At 50.1% G+C, this 22,477-nt stretch overlaps 3 protein-coding genes across 9 annotated transcripts in view; 2 read left to right on the top strand and 1 right to left on the bottom strand.

Moving 5' to 3' along the window:
- Positions 1–879, top strand: part of FBXW4 (F-box and WD repeat domain containing 4) — a 60,496-nt gene extending 59,617 nt beyond the window's left edge. Inside the window, exon 9 of the mRNA XM_005520686.3 lies at positions 115–879. Coding sequence (XP_005520743.1) covers positions 115–231 — 117 coding nt within the window. The 3' untranslated portion in view covers positions 232–879. The remainder of the gene's footprint in view (positions 1–114) is intronic.
- Positions 190–21,153, top strand: POLL (DNA polymerase lambda). 7 transcript variants are annotated; one of them, XM_088059505.1, is made up of 9 exons: positions 190–308; positions 11,102–11,245; positions 11,504–11,801; positions 12,403–12,568; positions 14,965–15,279; positions 15,787–15,960; positions 16,874–17,002; positions 18,963–19,131; positions 19,441–21,153. In XM_088059505.1, the coding sequence occupies exons 2-9, from the start codon at positions 11,131–11,133 to the stop codon at positions 19,803–19,805; spliced, it is 1,731 nt and encodes a 576-aa protein (XP_087915631.1). In that variant the 5' UTR covers positions 190–308; positions 11,102–11,130; the 3' UTR covers positions 19,806–21,153. The 7 variants fall into 7 exon arrangements, with proteins under 7 accessions (XP_087915631.1, XP_087915629.1, XP_087915628.1 ...); XM_088059503.1 differs by lacking the exon at positions 190–308 and adding an exon at positions 3,029–3,217 and having other exon boundaries at positions 11,507–11,801; XM_088059502.1 differs by lacking the exon at positions 190–308 and adding an exon at positions 3,030–3,217.
- Positions 2,526–9,729, bottom strand: DPCD (deleted in primary ciliary dyskinesia homolog (mouse)). The gene is made up of 6 exons (XM_005520687.2): positions 9,611–9,729; positions 9,265–9,345; positions 8,476–8,600; positions 7,556–7,689; positions 3,836–3,938; positions 2,526–2,728 (listed from the first exon to the last, which is right to left on the bottom strand). Exons 1-6 carry the CDS (start codon positions 9,672–9,674, stop codon positions 2,624–2,626), a joined length of 612 nt encoding a protein of 203 aa, XP_005520744.1. The 5' UTR covers positions 9,675–9,729; the 3' UTR covers positions 2,526–2,623.
- Positions 21,154–22,477: the final 1,324 nt, after the last annotated feature.

Here is a 22,477-nt window from a genome sequence, read left to right on the forward strand (position 1 = left end):
ATATGCAGGGAAAACCTGCTTTGCTCAGACATCTCAGCCTTTAGATCTGTAACACCAGCCAGCATCTTTGGGCTGACCTTCTGTCTGAAAGATTGATTGTCCTGTTTTTTGCAGAGCTTTCACCTGTCTTCACCCACCAGCAGCCCAGTGTACTGCCTCCGTTTCAGTACCACCCACCTGTACGCTGCCCTGGCATCAGCCCTGCACGTCCTGGACTTCACTGCCTCGTGAAGGGCACCACAGCTGCTTCTGGTGACCCCAGCTCAGCAGAGCTGACACTTGGCTCAGGGAATTGCAGGGCAGGAGAGGTGAGAAAGGCCCACAAGGCTTCTGAAGGGACTTTTTTGCCTGCCAGAAAGCTACAATGAAGAGTGCACAAAGGGCCAAACTTTCTCAACCTTACCTGCCTGTTAGTGAAAATAATAGGCCAATTGTCCTTTACTTTTTTTATTTTGTGCAAGTCAGGAATTGTTTTATTAACTGTGTTCCTTTTTTTCTTTTTATCTTTCTTCCTTTTTTTTTTTCTCCTGTGGATACATCATTTGAGGGGCAAGTTGAGCCAGGATGCTCCATCAGCTGTGTGCTGGTCTGTTTGAGATCAGCCAAGCTATAAGCATGTGAAGCAAGACTAGGCTGCATGTGGGCTGGACTGATTTGGTGAAGGAAAAGGTGGCTGGAGTGAGGCCCACCTTTCTCTTTAATTTGCTGTCCTGACAGCTGCTTGTGTTGTCCTTCACAGCCAAGAGCAACAATTGAGCTAAAAGGCAGAGCCAGCCCTGCTTTCAGTGTGCCTCCCCAAGCTGGCTGTCAGGTCAGGCTGTGCACTTGGCAGGGCTGAAATGGTCGTGTTTTGCTAAATAAAACTGAAAGGAAACAAGAGAGATTGTATGTTTTGTTTCAAGTTCTGAAGGGGTTGTGATGTTACCTGCTGATTGCAGAGCCTGGGTGCGTGGGGGAGGTTGGGCCTATTTTCAGATGCTGTATCCATGTCTAATAGATCTCTCTTTCTGGCTAGACCCTGTGACACTGCTGCATTGAGGGTGGTTCCTAGGAGTTTGGATCTCCTGTCACATTTTCAAACAAGAATTCAAAATGTAGGACCTGTGACTCATTTGGTGCCTGCATAATGCAGCAGCAACCCAGAGTAGTATGAACACCTGGATGTGATTTTCTGGGATCCTGTAGGAACTTCCAAGTGAGCTCTGCTCCTTTTTGTGTTATCCTTCTAAACCTGACATGGGCCTCTTAACAACCATAGCTTTCAGCATGCTCTGTGCTGTCTGAATGGATGTGGATAACGTGCTGTGAGTGAATACAGTGCTGTCTGAGGTCTGGCCCTCCTTGGGGAAGGAAGTGTGGGAACCCTACTTGGTTGAATTTGGGTATCCTGGATAGGTAAAGGAGAGGTTTTTATCACAAACTGAGAGCACTTCTAGGGTGAACCACTCAGCATGGTGCTTTGTTAGTATATTAATTACCACTGTTAAGAGGCTGCTCTTTCCTTGTGATGCACAAGAATTGGAGGAATATGTTTGCTGGAGCCCCAGACTCTAAGAAATGTTCATGGTTTGAAAGCAGCCTCATCAGGGGAGCTATGCTAGGAGCCCATGAGCAGCTCCCTTGAAGGTAGACTTTGGTAGCAACTGTTCAGGTATGAACTGGGATGGAACAAGATTCAGAAATCTAAGCAGGGGGATGGCTGTTGGAGAGGAGTTGGTAAAGCAGCACTGTTGGGGTTGCCCCTGTACAGTGGGGTTTGCAACAGGCGATGTTTGTGCCTTCACAGAAGGATGGGCAGCTGCTGCTCCTTAGCCAGACAGTGGCCCAGCCACTGCTTCCCCTCTGTGCCATGCAAATGGAGGCAGCTGCATGTTGGTTCCTGCGCTCTGCACAGCCCTGTCACGTTGTGGGTGGCTGGCACTAAGGAAGCAGCTGCATGTCTTCCTCTTTATCCTGTTTCATAGGCTGTGCCCCCTCAGGTAAAAGCATTGGTGCTGTTTGCAGATACCAAAGTCACCAGAGCATCCTGGTGACTGCATGGAGGAGCTGCATAACTGCACAGGAGGGAGCTGCTTCCAAACACATCCCAGGCAAGTAACGGGTGTGAGGAGGGAGTTCTTGTTTTCTTGTTTTCCAGACATTACTGCCTTGAGCAATGGTGGCAGATGGGGAATTCTCAAGGTGTCATGTTGCTCATGGAGGATGGGGACAGGGCTGCTGATTGTAGATGGGTGTGCTTCCCTATGGGTGTGCATACTACAGCTTCCCACAATTCATAGCAGGATCATTCTCTTCCTGAAAGTGTTCCAGGCCAGGCTGGATGGGGCTTTGAGCAGTCTGGTCTAGTGGAAGGTGTCCCTGCCCATGACAGGGAGGTTAGAACTAGATGATCTTGTGTTATCTTTCCAACACAAACCATTCTATGGTTTTATGAAATGTCTGCATAAATCAGCAGGCCAGGCAGCAGACAGGTCAACTACACTGCCATCTTCCTGGCCTTACAGAGATTCCTCCAAATGGCTATATTAACAACAGAACTCATTTTTATTAGATAAGGCAAAATAAACACCATTAGGCTGTGACAGAGAGCTGCCCCTCACCTCAACCTCTTAGCAGCCACTGCCTACTGGGTCTTACAATCTCCATCCCCACTGTTAGCTGCCTTTATCTTCTTCAGCTCCTTCTGCAGCTTCTCTTCTGCAGCCAGGATCTCCTTCGGCTTCTGGTACTGTAGGACAGAGAGAAATGCCCTTAAGACTTCTGAACTCCTGTTCAGCCTCTGCTCCAAGCAGACCAGCTGGGGTCTGTTGCTGCCAGCCCAGCAAGGGCCCTCCTGCCAAGGGAGGCCTTGCCATTACCAGTTGCCTCTGAAGCCCATTTAGAGAGGTGGTGCCATCAAACTAGAGACATTAGCCAAGTTCTGGAGTGCCTTTTACAGTGCAAGTAAAACTTTCCTGTTAGGTGTGGAATCCTGGCCCCCTCAACCCCTCCGGAATATCCTGGCAAGCAGATCCTTGCTGTGTTCACTAACTTGCTCACAAGTGTCTATATATATATATGTTTGGGTTTTTTTTTTTTTTAATGCAGAGAGAAGTAACAGTTGCAGTTCCTCTGTCTTCCCCTCAGAGGCCTTTAACCCAGCTGCAGCTTCGTGGTGGATGAAGGTGCTTTTTGCAAGGTTTGGCCAGTAGCAAACAGAAGCTCATGAGGACACAAGGTATTCCTCCTGGCCCATTTCCTCTGCATGTGCAGTCCAGCTTTGCTGCCAGGTTTCTCAAAGAGGGCGTGCCCTCTGTGTAGCTGACTTCTGCACTGAGTAATACAAGCACCTGTTGCTCAAAAGCATCTGTCTGCTCCTTGCCACAAGGAGTGTGTGCCCATGTTGCTGCTCTCTTGCTTCCACCATGTGTGTGGAAGTGTTCCCTCTCTGACACAAAGCAGCAGATGATTATTTTTATTATTATTTTTTAAGACTGTGAGACTTCAAAGTGCAGCAAGTCCTTGGGCTCTTATGCTCTGAAACAAGAGAAATTTAGTATCACTGAGTGGAGGCTTGCTGAGGCCTGAGGGAGAGAATACATGGAAAATAGGGCATGACACTCTTCCACCTGCATGTCACCTTGAGCAGCAAGCAGGGCCCCTCCTGCCACCTGGGATCTCTTGGCTAGTGTCAGCATGCCCAGCGTAATCTGAAACTCCCACTGACTGTGTGACAGAGAAGGGGCTGCATGGGTGACCCTCAGCTCTGCCTCATTTCCCCACATGTAAGAACTTTAGCTTCTTTGTGGACATAAAGAGAAGGGCAGAGTGCTCTTCTGCGTGGTTAAAACCTCACCGTGATGATCAGGGTGTTGTTGGCATGGGTGAAGCTCAGGGCAGCTGCATCCAAGGGGAGGTGGTATCTGTCCAGATCAGGAATAGAGAACTTTTTATAGTACCTACAAATGAGAGAAGAGACAGAAATAAGGAAGGTGGGGTTTCTATTCTGCCACTAGGAGTGCTGAGACACAGACTGCTGGTCTACACAGTGTAGATGAGGACAACAGAACTCTCAGGGTTGGCAGGAGGCCCTTGTGCCATGTTGTGTGAGTGCCAGTGCCCTCAGGTTAGCAGGAGCACTAGAAACAAACCTCCAAACTGGAAACCAGATCTGGCAAAGTCCTGAAGAGCTTTGGTGACAGCAGGCTTGGTCCCTCCAGCCTGCCTGTATGTATAGTGCCAATTACGATTAAAGATCAACTACTCAGCCCTACCAAGGTGTTCCTTGTCTTTTTCCCTGCTCATGGCCTCTCATTCCCTCTAAGTAGCAGCTTCCTTTAGTTTTTGTTAAAATAGTGATCAAAGCTCTTGTGCCATACCTTCCTCTGTGATGCATCATTTTGTGTTGCAATCCTTCCTAAACCTGTCTTCTAAATTTCTTGCTTTGTTGCACGGTGGTGCTCAGGCATATCCCTGGGCACAGACCTCCAGATGTAACTGCCCACAATCACCTAAGCCTCTGCTCTGTAGCATCTCCATGCAGCCCCCATGGTGGCTGTGGTGCTCCTCTGCACATACAGCTCCTCCTAGTCATCCCTTCCCTGGTTTCTAGCCCAGTCTTCCAAAAACCTCTCACATCCAAGCAGAGGACAGAGATGTTAGATGTTTTTGCTAGCTAAGAGATTTCCTAAGACTCTGGAGCCAGAACTCTATAGACCTGTGTCTGTGTTTGCCTGAGATAATCTGTGCTTGGTATGGCTTGTCCTGCATCTACTGCCTCTCTCTGGGGCTGCACCAAGTACACTGGCATGTGGTCCTGTGCTCACCCAGAAGCATGGCTGGATTTTTAGTCTCTTCCAGCACTCTTGTGGGCAATCCTCTCCAAGGAATTGGCCTGTAGCTGGTACTGAGGTGTCTGGAGCAGAGTGGGAATAGGCAGTGGCTGCTACCCTGATTGGTGCTTCTCAATTCAGCTGGCTCTGTGTGAGGCTTGGCCTCTCTAGCTACCTCTGCCCAAACTGCGGTTTATTTTCCAAGTCACGGTGAAAACAGCTACAAAAGGCAAATGGCTTTCCCGGTGCAGTGGGAGGAATGTACACGGCTTGTTACCGCAGGGCTCAAACCGTTCTGTGTTGTCACTGCTGTCGGTATTTGGAAAAGGTGGCAGACATGGATAATAAGGGAGATGTCAAAGGTTAAACAGCAGAGATTAGATGAACACAAAGACATGTTAAGGAAGTGTTAACTTCTTACCGATTAGACAAAAAAAAAGGAGTACACAGAAAAAAACCACTGTTTCAAAGGGCCTTGGGAGTCATCAATGAAACAGCAGCATTCTGCTGCCCCAGGACTAAGGAGAAGGGGAGAAGAATGGCTTTGGCTGGCCTCAAACTAAAATCTGTGACAAGATCAAAGGAAACCAGATCTGCCTTGCCAACCCCTCCTCCTCCTAACATTACCACTGCCTCTCACTACAATAATTGAATCAGGTTAGGCGTTTGGGGAGGTGGCTTTCTAGGTTTGTTTTCAGAGTTCAGTTTAATGGATTTATTTTACAGCAAGAGGTTTTAAGCAAATCCCACTTGAGCAGCCCTTGCGTGGCCAGAGGGAACAGAGTGACTGGTGGAAGTGAAGAGCTCCTGTCTGGCCTGGGGACATAGTTGATGGGTGGTTATCATAGCCAATGCAGGCTGATTCTCTGCCCTCTCCTCTCACCCCATGGCCAAGGGCAGTATTACACTCTGAGTCTGAGTCCTGGCCCGAAATCCAGTGTGTGTGTGAAATCACCTCTATTATTTTCCTACTGGAAACCCACTTTTTGTCAGCCCGTAGGGGAAACTGCTACTGGTATGCTGAGAATTTAGAGCTGAGCTACTCAGTAGTGACTTGGCAGCCCATGCTGTTACTTGTGCCTCTGGCTGGCGGTCAGCACAGCTCTGTTGCTCAGGAGCAGCGTGGCTGACTTCCAAGGGCTGGAGAGGCTCCGAGGTTTCCTTTCTCTCCCGTAGTGATGTGTTCTCTCTGTGGATTCCACACTGTTGTTGCTATCTTGGAATTAGTTGCTGAGTGGTGCCTTGCCCTGGCTGAGACCCAGGAGAAATGATCTAAGATATCCTGGAGCCTGTACTAAGTGTGCTAGTGCTGGTGTCTGTCCCTGTCCCTGCTGACAGTAACGTCATTCTTGTCCTCAGTAAGGTGGCTTTCAGCTTTAATTCTAAAAGTCCTTAACTGTCGGACACAGGCCATGAGTTACTGTTGGGTCCTCTGACACTAGTCTGTGAGAGAACAAGTGTCAGCTGCTCATAGAAGACCCCCCTGAGAGCGGTACAAAAAAGCCTGACCTCAGGTAGGGGTAAGTAAAGCCTCAATGCTACATTATAACTTTATGGCACCTGTGCAGGAAATTCCCACATACACAGGCAAGGAACACATACACACCACTATCACTAGGACTGGGAGTAAATAAGCCCGTCTGTGACAGTATGTGGCTGGATTTAGGATCAAGTACTCCATTACTGTCCTAACTCCATGCATATCCACTTGTGGCTGATGGGAATCTCATTCATCTTTTGCTACATAGGTCTCCCTCCTAAAGCACCACTGTTGTGTGAATCCCTCTGTGCATTTAGGCCAACATCTTTCTGTATTAGAGCTGTAATTTCTTCCTGTTTCTATGCGTTAACTTCCCTCTTCCCAGCCTTCTGGTTTTGAGCCCCCCAGGTACGCTGATGTGCAGAGTTCCAGCAGCTCTTTGCCGGGAGACTCGCGGGTGCCGCATGACGAAGCCCTCGGCAGCCGAGAGGCCGCAGTTCTGTGCCGACAGCACCACCTACAGCCACTTCCATCACCTTCCCTTGTGCTCCCACGGCTCGTTCCGTGCACTCACTTCCCAATACTACAGCCTCATCTTGACTTATCTGAGGCTGTAGATGCTCTGGGAAACACATAGCGTGTGTTTCATTCCATGTGAGATGCCATGTATTGACACACTACAAGAGGTAGCTTTAAAAGCATTTTCCATTTTCTTCCTCCAATCTCAAATCTGTCTTGGCAGAACACCATGGTGCTTCCTTCCCAGATTCAGTCTGTCTTTTTTGCTTGCTATCTCCAGATCATATCACTGGCATTGTGACTATAGGACGTGTTTATGCAGGGAGTCTGTCTGGGTACCCACAACTTTGCTGTCCATGTTGAATCCTGCAGCATTCCATGATGCAGTGACTAAATCAGATGGAGAAAACGGAATGTTCTAGCCTCAAAAGGTCTGCAAGGCTCTTACTTTATTTTTCTGAGAAAGTGACATCTGACAGGGCAAGAACAGGGCAAGCACCGCCCTACTGGAGCCAAGATGAGTTTGCAAGGGCCAGTGCAGAGCTTGAGAGGCCCTACTTGTAAACATGTCTGAGGAAGTTGGGAGTGGAAACTGGGCAGCAGGAGACATGCTGCAAGGTGAGGCCCCTCAGCCTTTGCACACTAGGGACAGAAGAGGAGACAGTCCCCTGTGCAATCATAGCCTGCCCTCTGTGCCAGCCCACCCCAAGGGACTGTCAGCACTGGCAGTGCTGTCCTTACTGACTTCTTGTTGGTGGTCCGGATGACACAGCAGCGCTGCCCCTCTTCCACGGAGACACTGTAGACCTCTTTGGGGTAGGGAAGGTTACGGATCCGCCACTGGAAGCTGCTCAGGGTATCCTTCCTCATGAAGATAGGCTACAGCAAACAAGTACCTTTAGCAAGGTCCCTCCAGCTGTCTCCTCCCTGTTTCCTTCCTTACTACCTTGTGAGACTCCACATGGGAGTAGCTTCATACTACAGCATTAGGGAGTAACTCAAGCTGTAGAGCACCACTTTCCTACAGCTAGGGCTGCTCTGCCTTTACCCTGGGCACTGCTTCCAGGAGGCTGGAAGTGTTCAGTGAGGAAGCCTTGCAGTACAGGGTTACAGGGGCCTCTTCCTCACAGGCAACCAAATACTGAGCTCTGCCTGCTCTAGGAACCTGCTGGATTCAGTCCTAGCTCTGACCCAATTTGCAGTGCAGAGCTGTGCTTGTGTTTCAGGTCTATAGAAAAGCAGGTGAGAGACTAAAACAGCTCTGCCCTCAGCTAGATCTAGGGGTGTGAAGATGAAATAAGCTGTGCCCTATTAGGGAGCAGCCTGCTATGTGCTTCCTGTGCCTTTCATTTCTATCACCTGTTTTTCTTTCCCCTGACTTGTCCTGGCACTGGCCTTCCTGTAACCCTGCTCTTTCAAGACAGGATAGTAGTTGGCCAGCACAACAGTACAGTTTCTTTACTTAAGGAAACTACAAATCTCTTGAAAACTCCTAAAGAACCTAAGCTGTACCTTCTTTCTACTCAGCCCTGGAGTTTTGGGGTGATTTGTAGCAGAGTGCTGGGTGCATTAAAGCTGTCTCTTGGTGATTTGCACTCTACCAACTGCTGTAAGCACAAGACAAGGTAGTTTTAGGTGCAGTGATACCTGCAGACCCTTACATACATTTGAGCTGCTCTCTGTTATATGCTCTGACTCCAGTGCTCCCAGGAGCGGTGAGGTTGGCTCTCCCACTTCCACCTGCCACTTGCCGGTGCCCCCAAGGGTGTTCTTCTCTCGCCATTTTCTACCTGGGGAAGAGAGAAGAAGGGTTTTCATTCTTCTGCTCTGTAAGAACTCCGGCAATTGACTGTCAAAGCTGCCCAGCACACTGAGATGATATGAATACATGTATCTTAATTGCAGTAATTTCAACTTTGGTGTGAGTTGACCTGCTAGTTGGCCAGTTCCTAGGTCAGAAATTCTGTGCTGAATGCCTCTCTTTTTTGCTACTTGGTGCTGAAGCCATAGTGGGGTTGCAACAGGTGCTGTGCTGCAGCTGATGTGGTTTTGGACAGGAGCCATAAATAACACCTTGTTTGCGGTAGCAGAAGCCACCAAAAAGCACATTTCAGCCCTTCATGTGGTACAGAATCGGTGCCTGGCAACTATGATGGCAATATGATCTAGTCCGTCCAAGTCTGTTGTGACAGATCGACGTCTGGGGGAGATCCTGGGCTAAAGCAAGGTATGCTATGCCATGAAAGTTAAGAGAACCCTGGCTGCAAGTTGAACCCTACTTCTGTCCCTGCAAAATTCCGAGACAGACATACCTGTCTCCCAGAATAGGCTGGGATGATTTGTTCCTGACCAGGTGGTCCCTCTCAACACCCCAGCGCTGAGGGTACAGACCTACTGTCCTGCTGTCCTGCCCCGAACCACGTCTGCTGGGGGCCAGCTGACAGCACCACTTACTTATTAACTGGCCCGTCTTAATGTCGTACTCTTCGGCCATCTCCTTCCCATCCTCGAACAAGTAGTGGATCTTCCGCTTCCCTAGAGGCAAGGCAGATGGTGAGAAGCAACGGGATACACCTACTCCTGGGTGTAGGGCTCTGTCCCACTGCTGGGGCCATATCCCATTGTCCGGGAGCCCGTCCCACAGCCCGCGTTGATGGCCTTGTGTCCTCCCCCGGGGCCCTGCCCGAGGTGCGGGGCTGTGCCCAGGAGCGCTCCCCTCCGCGCCCTCTCCCTGCAGGGCCACCCCACACTCCGCGGCGGGAGCAGGCGGGGGCTGTCCCGACCCTCGCCCAGCGGTTACCGTCCTGCACCAGCGCCGTCTTGCCAGCCGCCCGCAGCCGCTCCAGCCAGCTCGGCACCGCCATGGCGGCCGCGCCGTCACCGCGGCAACGCGGAACCTTCCGCCCGCCGCTCGGAAGCGCTTCCGGCCCGGCCGAGCTGAGCGCGGCCCTGCCCGGGCGCGGCCTCAGCCCCGCGCTCGTTCGGGGCCCTTCCCCTCTCCGGCTGCGCCCCCCTCGGCGCCCGCCTTCTCTCGGCTCCCCCGGGCACAGCCGCGAGCTCCGGGCGGGGGTTGTTCTTGCCCCTGAGGTTGTGAGTGTTGCCAGCCCCAGGTTGGTGGCCTTGAAACCTTCGCGGCCTGAGGAGGCTGGCAAGGCAGGTTTGGTGCCCGGCGCGTGGGTTGTGGTTTATAGGAGTTAAAATACAGCCTGCAGAAACACACTTCCGAGCCCTGGAACGTACTTGGGCACCCATAACCTTGGCGGGCTTTTAGTGCGGGTTTTTTCTTTATCTAATAGAAAGGATTACTGTTTCCAGAGGGCTTTTTTTTTTTTTTTTCTTTTGGTCAAAACGACCTGAAAACCGATACGTTTCAGCCAAGGTGAGTTTTAGAAATGTAGCAGGGTTTCTGTTCCTATTGAGCTGAACTCTCTCTCACAGAAGCAAGGGCTTGAGTCAAGCTCTGGGTTGGTCTTCAGAGGATTATGTTTAGTACTCAGATGACAAAGTGACCATAGCAGGAAGCCATGGCCAGATGGGAACATTTTCAGCTTTTCCAGGTTTGGTAAGGTAGGTTTGTGTTGGACTGTGTGTCAGAACTTTAAAGAGAAACACAGAGTACTGCACAGAGAGGAAACTAGGTTGGTGTTTCCTTAGTGCTGCAGCCACATAGAAGGGGCTTTTGGGTTATAAAGCAATTCAGGGCTTGTGAGTGCTACAGAAAACTGAGCTTCCTTGTATCCTGATAGTTCAAGCTCCAAAGTTTGCATTTGCAAGGCTTGTCATGGTAAAGCTACAGTTGTATGCGTATTGAACTTGGCTAGTTAATATTTAGTAATTTGCTATTTTCAGATAAAGCCAAGTAGGGAGTTTTCCTCTTGTGGCTGTGTGAATCAGTGTTTTATCTCATAGGTGACTGGATTTCAGCCCTGGCAGGAGAAGTGTTTTCCTCTTGGGAATGTGCTTAAGAAATACCTGCAAAATAAAGTTGCTTCTTTAGGCTGAGCATATAAGAGCTGCAAAATGTTAAAGTAGTTGAATGCTTTCCATTGCAAGAACTCAGCTGTAGAGGTTTCTAAGACATTAAGGCAGGGTTCACTTAATTGACTTTCTGACTTTGGTTTTTCTGACCTTGTGGGCTGCAGTTCTTCTGGTTGCCTCCCTCAGGCTTAGCATTTTTTGAAGGCAACAATAGAAAACTTCAGAACAGCAAAGACAGTGAGCAACGTTAGTGAATCTTGAGTTGTGATTAGGTAAGATTTAAACAACCTTGCTCTTTTTTATTTGTATTTAGGAATTGCTGTTAACCTTCCCACCAGGCCTATGGAGCCACAAGGGATTGTAAAAGCCTTTCCCAAGAGGAAGAAGGTGAGGGATGACTCAGGGAAAAGCATCCCTACAAAGATCCTGAAAGAGGAGGGAACAGAGATACCTGAGGGTAAGTCCTGTGTCCCTGTAATGTGGGATATAATACTTATACCCAGCGTGTTAACTGCAATTGCTGTTCCCCAAAGGCTTTTTCTGCCCCTAAGTGTGTTTTCTGTAGAGGTTATGGCCACCTTGGTTTGGTGTGTCCAGCTGGAGCCCCCCAAAGACTGCCTGCCAGGGCTGGTGCCATCAAGTCCTGTGCGAGAGATGTAGCCCTTCTGGGCTGAGGTACTTTGTCACTGTGTCCCTGCCCCTATGCTTTCCTCAGCAGAGTGGCTGAAACCAGTCATTGCCTACGTGCTGCAAGCCGGCATTGGCCAGGCCAGGGCTGAGATCTTCCACAGGCAGATTGTCCAGAATGGGGGTGTTGTACACAGCCAGCTCTCCTCGGAGGTGACACACGTCATTGTGGCTGAGGACATGGACTGTGATCGCGCCTTTCGGCTCCTCAGATTAACCAAGCTGCGCCCAGGGCTGCAGCTGGTGAAGGCATCCTGGCTTAGTGCTTGCATTAGAGACCAGAAACTGCTGAGTACTGCTGGCTATGGCATCTTTATCCCTCACAGGTATGTAAATGCCACACCGCCTTTCCTCCATCCTAAACTGAACAGCACTAAAATTTGACCTCTGCTCAAATTCTTGGACTGCAACTCCTTGCAGCTCCTGTGAGCATGACTCCATGTTCTCTGAGGTAGCAAAACGTGTAATAGGGCCCAGAAGTACTACCAGAAGTCCTGTCACTTGCTGCAGGTGCTAAAGGCACCTCTTCTGATCTATCTGTGATAACAAGATATCTCTTAAAAATACTGAGGATCAAGTACTGTTTCTTACTTACTGCAGATGAAAGGTAGAGAGAAACTGGCAACTAGGAACAAGAAGAAATTAAAAATGGAGCAGCATTCATGGGTTAGGATCAAAATGTTTTGGCAAAGTTTTGGAAGGAGAGTCTAAGAGTGAGGTAGGTAGGAATGGAAGTTGCAGGTCAGCAAGGTAGATGTTAACTGGGGAGCTGAACTAAAACCAGAGTAATTAATTTGCGATCTGAGAGAGTACAATTCATATGGGTTATTTGGTCCATCCCAAGACATGCAAAAGGATTTCTTGGTGAAACTTCTGGGGGCTGAGAAGTCCTCCTTCTCCTGTACTGAGACATCTGATCCATGGCAGATACCTAGAGGAGGAAGAATTCCAAAAAGAACAGCAACAGATCCTGGACAGAGAAAAAATTCAGCCCCCAGCAGAGGAGGGAGCAGTGAAACTGAATACTGAATCACAGGTGGAGGATTCCTCACAGCAAGGCTTGGGCACCCTTGGACAGCAGCAACTGGCTGAGGTGAGGCTTTTCTGCACAGATCCATCTCCTTGTGAACAGATCCTGCATGCTGCTTTTCCTGGCTAAGAGCATCCCTAGGATGTATCCTAAGGGATACAATGTGAGATTTTCTCAGTGAATAGAAGGTGTTTGGATGTTTCAGTGATCCAGACTCAGGCTGTGGACATGGTTACTGCTTCTCTTTGTCCTTTTTAGGTGTTAAGAATAGAAACAACACCCCTAAATTTTTGTTCCCATCAGAACATTTCCAGCTGAAGTAGTCCTGGTACTCTCAGGCCAAGGCTCACTGTGGTGATATTCATGTGGATCAGGTTGCTACCAGAAGGATTGTGGAGGTGTTCTTAAAATATCTGTGTTGGGTTATTAGTAGCTTCTGCTGTGAGTCAACTTCTCTGGCCTGCTGTTACCTTTTCTTCCTTTCTGTGTATTTTTGCTCAAATTTGCTGAATTCTTCTTGGGCATTGGTGTCATTCAGATCTCTCTGTAGCAAAGTTACCATAAACATCCCCAGCAGCTGCCTCGTATTGCTGGCATCTGTTTTGCTACACAGTCCAAAATTTTGTTGCCCAAACCTTGCAATTACTCTCTACCTGGCAGCTCACTGAGGGCACAAAAGCCACAGTTGTAGATATTTCAGTAAAATCTCTTGTCCCAGGCTTAGGTCTGTGCAACTTGGGGAGGAGTGGGATATGCTTTAAAGACAATATCAACCACTTGAGACCCAGCTACAACAATAAAGCTGAAACTTAGTTTAGAAGTATCTTTCAAGCGCAGAGTCTTTTCTAGCTTGGGTGGATGTTTTTTCTCTTGGACATGATGGGTGTGCCAGTGTTTATTACTAAACAAAGACTGATCTGGGAGTTCTGCCTTTGGATTTAAACTCCTGTGAGGAAAGCCTGTTACCAGTCAGACTAGCAATCACTTTTTGACTGGCATCTAGGTGCAGTAGGTCTCTGCAAGGCAGCCTCTGTAAGCAGTGCCAGTTACTCTCTGTGAACCCAGAGCTGTCATCCCAGGCTGCCTCCCTCCCTCTCAAGTAGCCTATTGCTACTAGTTGGTTTTGCACATTTGGTTGTAAAGAGTCCATCAGTTTTGCTGACAAAGTGTAGAGAGTCAGAGGTTTAAGGGCTGTTTCACCTCTGTGACACTGCTGGCCAAGAGGATGGGAATTGCTTCCAGCTCCAGTGTTCTCTGCATTGTGATTGGATAGTGTGCTCCTTTATATGCTTTTAAGGGGCTTACTGACTTATCTGAGCCCTCTGAGGCTTTGCTGCCCTTAGAGAGAGCAGCATCTCAAGGGAGTTGCATTTCAAGGCAAATTAAACTGATTAAGTCTATGAAATCCTCAATCTCGCCCGGTTTCCAGAGTAATAAAACAAGACTGCAAAACAGATCTCATCTGTGTCTCCAGACCTCCTGCCTCCTCAGCCAGCAGAACCAGAGGTTGTAAGGATGTGGCTCTGACTTAGGCTGACACTGCAGAAACTCAGAACATGGTGTGCTGCATGTAATTGCTGGACTGATCCCAAACAACCCTGAATCACTCAGAGTTTCTTCCACAACACAGAAGCTCTTGGATCTTCATAGACTCCTGTGTTTATACGTCAGGGGAGATGGGGACCCCAGTGAGCAAAGCAGTCTACAAAGCCTCTGTGCGGCTTTCCACTTCTATCCCCTTTTGTTCATTACCTGAAGCTGAGGCTCATTGTTTCTTAAGTCTACACAGAGGCATCCTAATGCTGAGGGTATCAGCAAATGCATACATTGGTTCTTTCTTCTGTCACTGAGGAATGTGGAGTCCTTTGTGTCATTCCTTCCTCCCCCTTTTCTTTTGCAGATAGCCATGGGGAAAATGAGGGGGTTTTAATTTACTACTCTGTTAAGATTTTGTGTCTGTAAACTGAAAACAAAGTTTAGTGCCTGTCTGCTGTCATCTGCATCATGGGGTAGAAGTTGCTGAGTCTGAATGTGAGAGATGTGCCTGCGCTGCCACCAGATGAGCTAAAAGTTTCCCAGTGGGAGTAGGGAGTCAAGATCTCTGCCAGCCAGGGATTTTGGCATTGTCATACCTTGCTGCTGGCAGCAGTTGCACACTTACTCAGTGTCTTACCTCAGTTACTGGCTTGGCTGTAGGAGGGGGCTATGTGCTTGAATCACACGTAGACAGCAGTTTAGTCTCCTGTGCTGTGTGAGATGTGCATGTGTTGCTTGAAGTGTGAGGAACTGTGGTGTGCATATAACCAGCCATTTCTAGAGGTGGCAATTGGAGTGTGGCATGCCCGAGAGGGAGGGTGGTTAGTGCTCTGGCTTCCTAATCTCAGGAATAGCTTGTGCCAAGGGGACTTATGAGGCATGCACTTATTCTCACATGGCTGCTTTCTGATCTTTCCCTGAAGAAATACTCTAATGATGAAGACAGTGAAGGAGAAGATGCTGGTGTCACCCAGGGAGACCTGGAAGCATTGATTTCTGGCCGCTACCCTGTGAAATCATCAGAGGAGATCAAGGACACAGTGGCCCAGCCTCCCAGCAAGTGGGTTTGTGCCCAGTCTTCCAACACCAAGAAGGAAAATCACAACCAGTGCATCACAGAGAAGCTGGAAGTGCTGGCAAAGGCTTACTCTGTCCAGGGGGACAAGTGGAGAGCTCTGGGCTACTCCAAAGCAATCAATGCACTCAAAAGCTACCACAAACCAGTCACCTCCTACCAGGTAAAACAGCTCCCCAGGGGGGTGGAGCAGGGAGATAGACCTTCCATGGAAGTTGTACAGCAAGTGGAAATTGAGATTTATTGACCATACACAGTGTTTGCAGAACAGCAGAAAAATGGAATCTGAGCCTTTTAGGGCCAGATCTGAACACTTAAAAGATAAATGCCTTCCCTAGACACAATGCAGGGACATTTTCACCTTGCCCTTCATCAACAGTGTCTGGCCACCGATAGTGGTAACATGTAAAACTGACTGGATATGAGCCTTAGGGGCTGTGGCAGTCCAGCGTGTTCATGTTTCAGTCCCATTTTGCAGGCTTGTCCTTTTCCACTTGAGTTGATCAACCAAGGTAAGCCTGAGCTAGAGAGGAGACCATCAGGCAGAACTAGTCCTGCCACTTCCCCTTTACTCATCAAATGACTAACCAGGCTCCGAGTCAGTAGCAGCTCCCCAGCTGCTCTGTCGGTGATCTTTGCTTTTCCAGTAGCAGCTCTGGTTTCTTTCTAGGAAGCCTGTAAAATCCCTGGGATTGGGAAGCGGATGGCAGAGAAGATCCTGGAGATCTTGGAGAGTGGGCACCTGCGCAAACTGGATCACATCAGTGAGAGTGTCCCTGTGCTGGAGTTATTTTCCAACATCTGGGGAGCAGGGGTCAAGACAGCTCAGATGTGGTACCAGCAGGTAAGTTCAGTTCCTTACACAAGAGGCTCTCAGGTTATGGTTTGAAGACTGCTGCTGAATGTAGGAGAATTACTTTCACAAGTAGTTTTTAATTGCTGATATCTACAGGTAAGATTTAAATCTTTTTTTGGGGAGGAGCTATGAGGTTTTATCCCATTAGGTCTCAGCACCCAGCTGAGACTTCGATTGTGGTGAGGCAGGTAAAGGACAAAGATGTGGAGAGGGGGAATGGAGGACACGCTGCCTCTACTCTAGCATCACTTCTTGGAGCTCATGACACACTAGTCATGGCAATGATGTTGCTAAGAAGCCAGGCTTGAATCAGGGCATCTTGTCCATGGAAACTCCTGATGCAATTGCTGGCTGTTTGCCTGTAGCTGTCAGAGCAGCCATCCATCTTCTCTGGAGGTTATAAAACTGAGGTTGAAATAATTGTGCCAACAGGAACAGCCCAGCTCACTGGGTGGATTCCTTCTTTAAAAGCAGTTTGTCTCCTGAGCACAAGCTAATGAAGCCTGGTTTCCTGTAGTGTTTGATTGTTTGATCCAGTCCTGTGTGACTGGATTTTTGACTGTCTTAAAAACACGTTTGTGTTCATGTTGTCTGCGTTCCCTCACTGGGATGTTGTGGGTGTTGTTCCTTTACCTGCATTACATGGTTTCCTTCAGGGTGTAGGGACACCATGCCTTAAGAGCAGTAGCCTCCTGTTAGAGGAGATTGGGTGGAGATTGGAGGTGTGCATGGATAGTTTTAGGAACCAGGCACTAAAGTGTTCTCTACATGTGATCTCAGAAGCTGTGACTTGGCCTGAACTGGAAACAGGCTAAATACAATCTCCCCAAATCTTGACGGAACATATGCGAAGAGCAAAGTCTTGGGAGATGTCTGAATATCAGCACATGGTCTGCACTAGGGTTTCCGGACACTGGATGACATCCGCACCAAGGCCACTCTGACCAGCCAGCAGGCTGTGGGGCTGAAGCACTACACGGATTTCCTGGAGCGCATGCCTCGGGAGGAAGCTGCAGAAATAGAGCAGATGGTGAGTACCTTGGCCCCAGGCCCTCAGAGTACAGTACCTGCTGGGACATGACAGGAAGGTACATGCTGTGAAAATGGCCCTCGTGTTATAGCTGAGCTCTTCAGCCTCTCCTCTGAGTGGAGTCAGTGCTTGAGGGACCCTTTTTGGGCATGAGCACACAAGGCCCCTACCTTGCCCCATAAGAAAGTTGAGTCTGAGTGCCGGGCAAGGAAGAGGATACTTCACAGGGGTCAGTTCTACACACTGCTTTTGAAGAAGGCTGCATATGGCATGGTGGGATAAGCAGGTTTCCAGCTCTGCTTTCTTGCCTCTCATCATGTCTGGAATGTCTGTTTTCAGCTGAGGTGTCCCTGGTGCTCCAGCTTCAAAGGAAGCTGTGAGCACCTTATGATCTAGTTGTCAGTTAGAGAACAGAGGGTGGATATATCCTTGGTGGAAGCAAAGGGGATCCAGGCTGCAAAGGAGTGCTGCTTGCTGTAGTATGCTGTGGCACTCCCTGACTATGGGGTACTAAGCCAGTGTACCCTAATGTGAGCAGAGAGCCTGGGGGACATACTGTCATTGCTACCCCTGTGCTCTCCAATCACCATGGAAGCAGCAGCAAGTGTGACCCTGTCACTCGGCCACAGGGCCTGGCCATGAAGAATACCCTCCTGCCAGGCTCCTGCTGGGGTGTCAGTCCTGTGTGCCGGATTAGCCATTTTGGTGGTGAGTGGTCCCTTTCCCAGGCAGGCTGGGCTGAGGAGCTGGCTCTTGGGAGTGGGTCTATTGTTATCTTGATGGGATTACTGTGCTTCCCTCCATGCACACGAACACACCTCTGATCCAGGCCCAGGAGAGAGAATGAGGGATTAGTCACTGTCTGTGCTGCCTGTCACAGTGAGATCTGAGGAGCTTTTAGGCTCTCGGGTGGGGCTGGAAGTTTTTCTAGAAATCTTCATTTAAAGCCAGAGAGGGGGAAAAAACACCAGAGGAGGGCTTGCTCCGCATGAGAAAGGCTTGTGGCTTCTTGGAGCACCTTTGGGGCAAAGGTTAATGGGTTTATCTCTTGCTAATGAAGGATGATCCCCAAGAGTGACAAGGGGCTGTGGGCACAGACACTGCCTTGCTGAACCCCAGCCTCTGTGATGGCCCCATCACTGGGAATTGCTGAGCCCCTCATTATTTGCTGCCAGCAGGGTGATTGGCACAATCAGACCAAGAATATGTTAGGCCTGTCAGGGACTTGGGAGCCTTTCTTAAACATGTAATGGATGAAGCCATCAGGGTTAGCACTGTCTGCACAAAACAGGACCTGGGGTCCAGCCTGGAGAAGACTGTAATAGGGGAAATTCTGATTATGTGTTTGCTGGCAGCAGCATGTTGGCATCCCTTTGGTCTAAAGTTCTGGGACAATTGTGCTTTTTCTGGGTCAGGAAGCCCAGATCTCCTGCAGAGGCAGAGCTCCTTCCAGGAGTGAACTCTAAGGGACACTCACATATTCTCTGCTATGTTGAGTCCTGCTGGGGAGACTTCATGAGCTCATCCCTGTTTTTGAAACATGGCCTGTGACCATCACCTGTTGAGCTGATTCCCTTTGTGGGCAGAGCTGGTGAGCCTTGTGCTTGTCAGCTGAAAAACCTCTTACCTCTTGCAGTCTCAGAAACTGAAGGCTCTGAAAGCTTTGCTCCTTCATCTTCCTGCTTGTCCCAACCCAGTGCTTCCAGGAGATGATGGTCAATCACTGTATGGTGTGGCATTGTGCAGGGTGTTTGCAGGACTGGGTGGAGGCCACTCTGGCTCACTCCTCCCCTGACAGCAGGCCAGCCTTCTTTGTGGGACAGTGTGCCATGCCTGCCAAGTGTATGGGAGACTTTGGAGATGCAGGACAGACCTCAAGGCAGGCACGAGATCCTTTGCTGCTCTGATGGGAAGGGCATGAAGAGGCTGGTCTCTGACTCCTCATCCCTCTTTCTTGAAGGTCAGACAAGCTGCCCTGGCCCTGAAGCCTGGACTTGTGTGTGTTGCCTGTGGCTCCTACCGTCGGGGGAAGGCCACCTGTGGGGATGTGGATGTGCTGGTCACTCACCCAGATGGGCAGTCTCACCGTGGGGTGTTCAGCAAGCTGCTCAACAGCCTCCGCAGGAGTGGTAAGAGGATGGGGAAGCTGCTCTTAGAATGGCCAAGGCAAAGGGGCAATGAGGTGGATGGCATTCATTGAAGGATAGGTGATCACTTCTCCCAAGGATGGGACATCTTGTTAGTCCTTAAAATTACTGCCCCTGCACCTGGCTTAGCTGTAGTGTTAAGGGAGGGAGTATTGCTGCAGCTCAGCATGTTATCCCTGGGGTCCCACAGCTTGTTATGAGACATCTCTGCTGCTCTCTGGGCAGTGGGGAGTTCAGCATGGAGGTGTCTGTCTACCATTCAGCTCCTCTTGGCCTGTTCTCTCTCCCCAGGCTTCCTTACAGATGACCTGGTGAGTCAGGAGGACAATGGTGATCAGCAGAAGTACCTGGGCGTGTGCCGCCTGCCGGGGCCAGCGCAGCGGCACCGCAGGCTCGACATCATTGTGGTGCCGTACCGGGAGTTTGCCTGTGCCCTGCTCTACTTCACAGGCTCGGCTCACTTCAACCGCTCCATGCGTGCCCTGGCCAAGACCAAGGGCATGAGCCTGTCAGAGCACGCGCTCAGCTCGGCCGTGGTGCGAGGCCCTGGGGGTGCCAAGGTGTCATCTGGCCATACTCTGCCCACTCCCACCGAGAGAGATGTCTTCATTCAGCTGGGGCTGCCTTACCGGGAGCCCTCCGAACGGGACTGGTGATGCCTGGTTGTCACCCTGGGCTTGCTGTTGTTCTGCTGTTTTGAAGGATCTGATTTCCCCAGTGGTGGAAAGGCTCTGTGGTGCCTGCAGGCTGAGGAACATATCCCAGCAAACTCCGGGGCTCCCTTGCAAGTGTGAGGCTGGCTGCTGGGCAGAGCTCTGTGGCTTCCTCAGGAGAGGCTGTGGGCTGGAACCACACTGGAAATGCTGTCTTGGTGTGGTTTCCAAAAGGGCTCATTGCCCAGCAGCTACCTGGCCCTGCTGTCCCCAGCTTTGGAAGACTGGGCTGCAGAACCTTGTGATCCAGCCCCTGACAGTGGTTGGGAACAAGGGAAGTGGAATGCATCTTCCTCTGTATCTGAGCACTGAGACTTCGAAATTTCTGTTCTGAGCTGTGAATGAAGGTAGCAGAGGTCTAGCTTGGTTCTGTGACAGGCCTTCCTCCTCACTTCTGCTGGCAGCTGCTACTGCAGGAGTCTTGATGGGTTAACCTATGCTGCTGCTGTGTCCTTCAGTCTGAGCTGATGTGTCCTTTGATGGGTCCCATTGCACAGGGCCAGGCTGCTGTGACTGCTCCCAACCTTATGTTGTGAGGATCCTCCAGATTTACTGAGAGCCCTGGTCTGCCCCAAGAGCTCCTTTTCAGTGCAGGAGAAGAGCGGAACTTGCAGCTTGGGGAGCTGTGCTCAGGAAGGGTTTGAATGTAATGGCACTGAATGTAATCCTGCAGGGCTGTGTGTCTGTCTGTAGGAGGCATGGATACAGAAACACAAAGAGACGGTTAAGTTCTAATTGTGCCAAAGCAAAGCTTTTTCCCTTTTTCTTTGTGTGGAAGCCATGGAGCCGTCTGGTCTTTGATCAGGGAAAGTGTGTGTGTGTGTTTGTGTATACATGTGCATGTACTGGTCCCACCAGTTCCATGGGAGTGAATTTTATTTCTCAGGAAACCTCGACTATTTTGTATTGTGAGATGATTTTCCCAGAGACATTGAGTGCTCTGTTACAGGTATTGCAGTGGTTGCTCCTGGCAGAGGTGCCATGGTGGGCATTTCTGTGCCAGGACCCTGGGGCTCTTGCTCCCTTGTGGGGGATCTGGCCCTGTCACGTACAGTGACAAAGCTGCATGTTTGCTGCTAGGGCAGGCACAAAACAGGTGGGTTTGCACATTTCCTATGGCTGCTGGGCACCAGCAGGGCTGGGGCTTTGCTGGGGTGACCCAGACCCCAGCAGTGACATTTGTCAGCTGAGCCTTTATACTGGACACCTGAGGGAAATTAATGTCTTTTGGCATGTCTTGGTGCTTTGAAATTTGAAGTGTAATAAATAAATCCCTTCTCTTTGCCCTTGGTATCTGTCTTTTTCCTCTCTGCACTGTGACTGTTGGGACTTTCTCCTGTGGCTTACCAGGAGCTCCTCCTGTGCTGGCCCATTTCCCTGGTTTCAGTGGAGGTAGAGAACATGCAGTGCAGATCATCACACTGTTGGAGCAGCACATCTGGCTCTCAGGGCAGGGAGTTGCTGGCCACCATCCTCCCATACCATCTTCTGTCCTGGCATCCAGCTGGCCATGTGGCTGAGCTGGGATTGGCTGTTCCCAGAGAAAGGAGCAATCCTTGAGCTCTGAACCTTGGGTTGAGCTCTTTCTTCAGGTGTGGAGTCAGGAAAGGATTGCTGTCAGATTTTCCATATGCATCAAACAGTAGGGCATGTGGGAGTTGGCTGCTGTTCTGTCTCTTGTTCTCTGCCTGGAACACAGCTCAGAGTCCTGAGCATGGAAATGCTTTGGTTATCCAAGGGGAACCTGAACATCCTGGAAGCCGAGGGTGCACATGGAGATAAGCAGCAGAAATTATTGGCTTGCAAGGGATTTGGAGAAGCTGGAGAAGGACAAGGGCTGCTGAGGCAGAATTGAGCTGGGTTATCCATGAGCAGAAGGGGAGGCAGCCTTAGACCATGGGGCTGTCAGGTCCAGGGAGAACACTTTGACCCCAGGAGGGCTGTGTAGCCCAGGGACCACCCCTCAGGGAAAGGGGTCTCCATCCTTCCAGTCAGCCAACTTTGGCTGGGCAGCACCACATCTGCCCTTGTCCCATCCCACAGACAGTCCTGTCCCACAGGGAGGTTAGATGGGGAAGCTGCCTTATGTCTGACAGGCCACAGGCCTTTTTCTGCTTGGTCTGAGGCAGGGAGCACAATGTGGGGCTGCTCAGCTTTCTGCCTTGATGAACACAGGTTTGCCTCCAGCTCTGGATGCCAGGGCAAGCTGTTCCTGGAGGGCTGGGGCTGCTTCTCTCAGTGGGGCCATGTGCTGAAGATATCAATAGTGGTATGGGAAATATGGCACTACTGGCTCCCAACTCCTTTCCCTTTGTCACCCCTCCTCCAGGGCTGCAGTTCACACCCAGGTAGCAACGGGGTGCTGTAGCAGCGTCTGACCCTGCTGTTTACCTGCTTTTATTTAGGGAGAGGCTGGACATGGGGATTTGTGGGGCCAGGGCTCCACAGGAGCAAGACTTTGTGCCCAACCCCTTGGGAAATGCCAGGGAGGGTGGCCCTAGTACATACGTGTCATGTGAAGGCCACTGGGACAGGAATTCCACTAGTGCCCTGCTCTGTGAGGGAATGAGCCTGCTGTCTGTCCTCTCTGAGCCCACAAATGCCTGCCCAGGAGC

The sequence above is a fragment of the Pseudopodoces humilis genome, chromosome 9 (genome assembly GCF_049639895.1).
Source record: "Pseudopodoces humilis isolate 2021_Gansu_Grassland_sample_001 chromosome 9, ASM4963989v1, whole genome shotgun sequence".
NCBI lineage: Eukaryota > Metazoa > Chordata > Aves > Passeriformes > Paridae > Pseudopodoces > Pseudopodoces humilis.